This window comes from Phyllopteryx taeniolatus, chromosome 6, assembly GCF_024500385.1.
Source record: "Phyllopteryx taeniolatus isolate TA_2022b chromosome 6, UOR_Ptae_1.2, whole genome shotgun sequence".
Taxonomy (NCBI): domain Eukaryota; kingdom Metazoa; phylum Chordata; class Actinopteri; order Syngnathiformes; family Syngnathidae; genus Phyllopteryx; species Phyllopteryx taeniolatus.
This window is the reverse complement of record NC_084507.1, coordinates 23,745,506-23,752,083: the sequence shown is the minus strand read 5'-3', so window position 1 is coordinate 23,752,083 and position 6,578 is coordinate 23,745,506. Positions and strand designations below refer to the sequence as shown.

At 40.8% G+C, this 6,578-nt stretch overlaps 1 protein-coding gene across 1 annotated transcript; it reads right to left on the bottom strand.

The window, feature by feature from the left end:
• Positions 1-262: 262 nt before the first annotated feature.
• Positions 263-6,056, bottom strand: sostdc1a (sclerostin domain containing 1a). The gene is given in 5 exon segments (XM_061776427.1): positions 263-717; positions 3,049-3,096; positions 3,099-3,274; positions 3,987-4,028; positions 6,022-6,056. Coding segments are annotated over 5 exon segments (756 nt in total).
• Positions 6,057-6,578: the final 522 nt, after the last annotated feature.

The window sequence follows — 6,578 nt, the reverse complement described above, 5'->3', positions numbered from 1 at the left end:
GTTCTGTCAGGCGTGTCCAGAGGTGGGTGACGTCACAAGAAAACTATGTATTCATGACATTTATTTTTATTTTTTTTAAAGAAAATCAAACAAAACCATAAACCTTTTGTAGAATTTCTGGTGGTGCAAGCACAAACGCAACAAGTTTTTGTTATGGTTTTCAGTTCAGGACAGTGGTCGTCACTTGCATTCTGCCACCATGAAATACGCCCCTGCCTATTATTTACAAGCAAGATGAAATGGTCTCAAAGACTGGGAGTCCTCATGGTCCAGTCTGGTGCCAGTTCTGGCTCATGTGCTTCTTTCCCAGCGACTTCCTGCTGTTGGAATTGTGCAGGATCTGCTGCTGGGGTGGCGTCAGAACACCCAACTTGTGTCCTGACTGGTTGTGCTGCCTGGAGAGCTTCTTGCATTTACACGAGGTCACCACGATGATTTTGTACGTTCTGGTGCTACCGTCGTGGCACTGCAGCTGGATGCGCAGAGTACGGGTTTTGTCGTTAACGCAACGCCAGTCTGGGCTGGTGCTGGTACCGGTGCTGCGGCGAGCGCAGAACTTTCTGGACAGATGGGTGCCGCCAATCCAGTTGTGAAGCATCTGAGCCGGGAGACGCTCGCCGGCGCACACCAGCTCCTTAATAGGGTGGATGCTGGTACAGTGGCTGTCAGAGATGTACTCGGTGGACCTCAGTTCTCTGCAGCCCATCTGGCTTCGCTCTGAGGGAACATACCCGCAACTCGGCTCAATAAACAGCCGCGATACGACAACTCACCATGATGTCACACATTCAGGGTCATGGTAGACTAGCATCGTTTGTAAACAAGCGTAGCCTAGCATTGACTTTTCTTGGTGACCGATGCTGTTTGGCTTACAATCTACAAACACCAGTCTCCTAAAAGTACAGTTATTTACCGTTTTACCCCCAGTCGAGGCCATCAATTAGGGCACAGGACCCCCAAACTGCTCAGTCCAAACACTCGGTATACAGTTAAAAGCCCTAAAAGTTGAGGTATTAAAACAAACGGCAAGTAAATGTAATTTTTGTTCCCCTTTTTCTTAAAGTTTGCTGGAGGCTGCAGATTGTCCCCTGCTGTAACTCAAAGCGGCATCCATTCATAACATCACGCGCCTCCCTGACAATGGCCGCCGCTCCGTGACACTGTTTGATGAATGGAGAGAATGACTTCACGACGGGAGCTGTCATCCCTGAACGGCTGACGTCAAGTAGGACTTCTTTTTCTCTCTTTTTTTTGGTTTGTTTTTTACACTTCTATTCCATCTATAAATGCCCAAATTATTTAAAGTAGCAGGGCCCATGGTCTGAGTTCATGGAATAGAAAACTTCCCAGGAATATTTGACAGGCCACAAATGCTCCTCATAATAATAATAATAATAATAATAAGAAGAAGAATGTGTTAGTCTGCAATACTACTCCAAAAATAAAAAATAAAAATGAAAAAAAGTATAATCCTGTACTACTTCAGACTCTGTTGACGGTCTCCTATTTTTGGCAACCTTTATCTAGCTACAATAAAGGGTCAAAATATTAGACAGTGTCAATCAAAAGTGAGTTTGTAAAGGCAGAAGCGTGTATTCGATTGTGCAGGTGTATCTTATGCTATGACTGTGAAGGCTTTTTATAATTAAAGATAGATATCATATTTTGATGTTTTAATTTATTTACCTTTTTGCATGATAGTGATTTTATACTGTACATGTTTGGCGACAGGCTGTATGATTATTTACAGTACACTATACTATGATCAGCTTTCATATAGATGTAAGAGTCAAATGGTCTCAACTTTGTCAAATGAAATTGATTTAAGAGTTAGTTAATCTGGTTATTAGTTGCGAGTTAATCCGGCCCACCGATAATTTCAATGATCAATAGTCCTGTCATGTATGTTGGATTGATTATTTTAGCCATTTTTTTTTACTTTAACTTATTTACTTCCAATGTATTTATTAATTGTCCACATTGAATCATTGGTTAATTGATTTCTTGAAAATAGAAATTGGTTGAAATCAACAATTTTACATATACACTAACATTTAAAATTCATGGTAATTAATTAAACAATATCAATTATATTAAAAAATATATATATTTTGCATGTACATTAAACATTTTTGTATTTGGTTAATCATTAATAGTAAATAATAGACTACAAATGAGAATGAATGATTATTAAACAGTAAGAATTTAAAATATACTGTATGTACAGTAAGTACATCGAGCATTTTTGCATTTATTTTATGAAATTATTAATTAGGATTCAACTAATTATGAATAATAAAATAAAACAATTACAATGAATTATTTAAAGAATTTATTTTGCATACACATTTCAACAGTTTTTTCCTTTTTTTTGTAAACCTCATCAATGAAGCAAGACTAATCAACACGTATACTCGACAATACTTGTTACTACTGCTATTCATGTATCTCATTGATTTATTGTACAGTATGTCATTTAATAAAACATTTGTAAAAGCAGCCATTCAACATTTTTGTATGAGTTTTATTAATATATATATTATTTATAAATAATATATCTATATATAATAAAAGAAAATTGGAACAAATTGTTATTTAAAAAAACAAAAGTATTTTAAATATTTTACAAAAACATAAATATTTTTTCAGTTTTGTATTTCATTGAATTTTTTTTAACTGGCCCATCTGTCAGTTTTCAAAATGAAATGTGGCCCACTGCGGAGTTAATAACATCAGATATTTTTAAAACAGGTATTTTATGCAATTTACAGTAAAATTGTGTGTTTACTTTTGCTCTTATTGAGTACATTTCAGTCTGAACCGTTTTATTTCGGTAAAGGAGATATTCTTTACCAGAATATCTGCATTTGTACTTAAGTACAGAGTGTGAGTACTCTTGCCCCCGTGGACTCTCAGTAACCATATCATCCATGAAATGAAGCTCCTCTGTGCAAAGTCACACGCAAACCGAAACAATCCGAGTTATCGGAAAGTGACCAAATCAAGAAATGAAAATTCAATTCAATTTAGGAGTCACATCAAAGCCACCCTGGTTCTCCCGTGTTTTGTCCCGTCCCGCTGCTCTCCCGCCGGCCCGTTTCCCGGCTTCGCGTCTTCCCGCGGTGGGCCCGCATGGGGTAAGAGGCTGCCTGCATGCTCCGTGGCGTCGTGGTGGAGGGCCTGGCTGCTCCTCAGGAGGATACAAAGTACAACCAGCGAGTGTGAGAAGAAGAAGCTGGTTTTATATAGAGGAGGGGTTTTAAGGTGCCTCTGTCTGGGTGGGTCAGCACCTCGGATTAACACCCACTTTTTCTTCTGTTTGACTTTAGAAGCAAATAACAGACTTGAGCGAATGATTCCATGACATACAAATCTTTTTTGGCTCTAAACACCCCCCATAATGGCTCCGAAATGTAACGAACAAGATGTGTTTTAACTGCAGACTTTCTGCTTTCATGACATCCAAATCAGGTGAATGGTGTAGGAATTACAACAGTTTGCATGTGTGCCTCCCGTTTTCCAAGGGACCGAAATAAACGGGGACACTACCTGCTCAGCTATTCCATGGCCAGGTGTGCCCTATTTACATAGAGCAGATAAAACATCTGGAATTCCTTTTAAATGTGCTATTTCCATTTGGAATCTGTTGCTGTCAACTCTCAACAGTTTGTGAAGCGAGCTTCCTTCCTGGTGAAGAAAATAGCCTTCACAACAGGCCAGCTCAAGAACATTCTCCAGGAATTAGGTGTAGGCGTGGGCAGAAATTGCTGCCGATGCAACCGGTTTCCTTGTATTTATCGATGATGATGATGACGGCTGACAAAAGCGGTTTCAGACAATATTATCGCTTCATACTCAGCCAGATGCTTCAGAATTCATTGGACGGCACTTTACAGTGCGGCTGGACATTCCCCCGAAGCATACTGCAAAAGCAATCAAATACCTTTGGTGGAATGTTATGCGATGAGCAAAGTCAATCCACTGACCTGAATCCGACTGAGCATGCGTTTCCCTCGCTGAAGACAACACTGAAGGGAAAAGACACCAAGAACAAGCAAGAATTGAAGACAGTTGCAGGAGAGGCCTGGCAGAGCGTCACCAGGGATGAACTCCAGTGTCTGGTCAGGTATTCAAATATCCCTATGTCGTATTAGTTACCAGAAAATATAATGGCAGTAGACAGCATATTCGCGGTCCAGCATTCACAGATTTGCCGATTTGCAGATTTTGGGGGGAAACCTATCCTCTATTATTCAGCGTTTTTGTGCTCAGGACATAAGTTATGTCTAAAATATTGCTTTGCTGTCAGCTTCTGCCATCTGGGGGCCAAGCAACTATGTTGAAGTGAGGGGAGGAGCTTAAATTAGCAGCTCACAGCTTTGTCGAATAGAAAAGGTTCTTTGTCACTATCTTGTGACACCTACAGGCAATTACAAACCTTTTTGGGTGGACATCGATTGTGGATTTTTGCTATTACCGACAGAGAAAATAGCAGGGCTTTATTTACTGCAGTACTTTTTATTTTTTATTTTTTTTTATTTTTCCCCATTTCAAAAGCTTTTTTCACTCCCAGTTGAAGTTGACTGTAAAACTGATACAAAACAAGAGCTATTTAAACATTGCGTATTTCAACCAAAATGTTCAATCAAACCCAATGTCTGCTCGGTTTATGATATAGTGTGAAAAGACCTTCGACTGCATAGCGGAAATGACCATGTTACGGGACTGGCAAAACTTCAAACGACTGCTAGCGTAACATACGGGAGCAGCACTGCTTGGGAATCGGTGATCTCGAACATGCACAAACACGAACAACCATCAGCAGTCAATAGATCTGAGCCGCGAGGAGGAGAGGGTTGTTCTTGTCATCTTTTGATTTTCTTGTCCAAAATATGGCCAAGGTGAACGGTGACACCTGATGACGCATTCAGTTCACAAAAGTTTGAAATGTATGCAAATATCCCATCTTACTTGTATACATCCATCACCCATCATCTCTCTCTTGTCATCCATCCATCGAGGCATCCAGCCTTCCATTTGCTTCAGATCCCGAAAGACAGCAAGGATGTTGTATTTTGTTGGACTACGGTGACGCCTGGTGGTCAATTGTATTACTGTAGCAATTCGAGCAGTTGTCGTGGCAGCCGCCCTCCACTAGGTGGCCATATTGTACTTCTCAACGCTATCTCGTTGGGCTGTTGCTCAAAAGGAAGCCACCCACAAACATGCAAGTTACAAAAAGCTGACATTGGAATTCACGACTTCTGAACTGCTAAACAGTTTCATGGTTCAAACGATTGCGATACAGAAACCCATGAACACACAGGTTCCCCACTCCAAGCAACATCCAAACTTGACTTACTGTACATATTTGTATTGTGTTTTTGCTGTCCAATCTGGCCCAAAAAGTTGTGACTTTCCCGAGATCCCCGCGGGCCAAATGAATTCCGCATTTGTCAACTTCTTCCCTCCGCACCTCCTTATGTACAATCTTTACATGTTCAACGCGTCTACAATGTACCACATTTGCATGCATTTCGTGTTCTAATGTAGCACATTCACATCAGATATAACGTCTATACACCTAATATTCCCCGTTGAAATCATATTTCATGTTCGATACATCACTAATGTGCCCTATGCACCTCATATTTGTACACCTCTAATGTATATTAAATTACATTACATTAAATGTGCTTTACACCTTTACATCATATTCAATGTTCTAGACTAATGTAGCATATTTACATCGTAGTTCATGTATGCACCCTTCTTGTACCATATTTACATAATTTCGATGTTTTATATGCCTTTAATGTACCATATTAACATCGTTTTTCATTTCGACACCTGTAATGTGCCATAGTGAAATAATATGTAACGTTCGGTCTTCCTCTGAGATATAGTTACATCACACGTAATCATCTAAACACCTTTTACATTTGATATAATGTTCTAGTCACCTTTATGGTATCATATTTCATGTTTTGTACGCCAGGGTGGTTAAAGTTGTGCTCATACCTGAGGCCTGCGCGCGTCCTGGCCTTGTCCTCCATTTGGCCAATCCCTTAGGGCCCCGGGTTGCGTCTGCGGTGGTCCACGAAGTGTATGTCGGGTTGTGCTTCACCGCAGAGGGTCCGGATCCGGTATGACACGGGCCTCACTGTGTAGCGGTTGGCATAGAGTCCAGATTTTGGGTTTAGTTTGGTCACTGAGGGGACGCCAGGGGTTGGAGGTCAAAGGCGTTCTCATATTTTGGGTGTTTGTTCTATTGTATGAGAGTTTCCCGGACTGTACTTGACGGGCGCCTTTGCAGACCAAATAAGATTTTCAAGTTGTGGCTGCTGCCCAGTGCTAGCCTTGCCGAATTACGTCTCTTAAAAACATGAACATAACTTTGGTTTATGTTATTGTTGCCCACGTTTGATTTTTCAAATGAGGTTTCAGGGCTCAAGTGTCTCTCCCAAAAGTCGGCATAATCACGAGACCGTAGAGACCCATCCCGGATGATATTTCCCATGAACGTCCTCCCTGTCACAAGGCAGGCCTCGCTCTGTGGAGCGGCGTTGCAGCGTTGC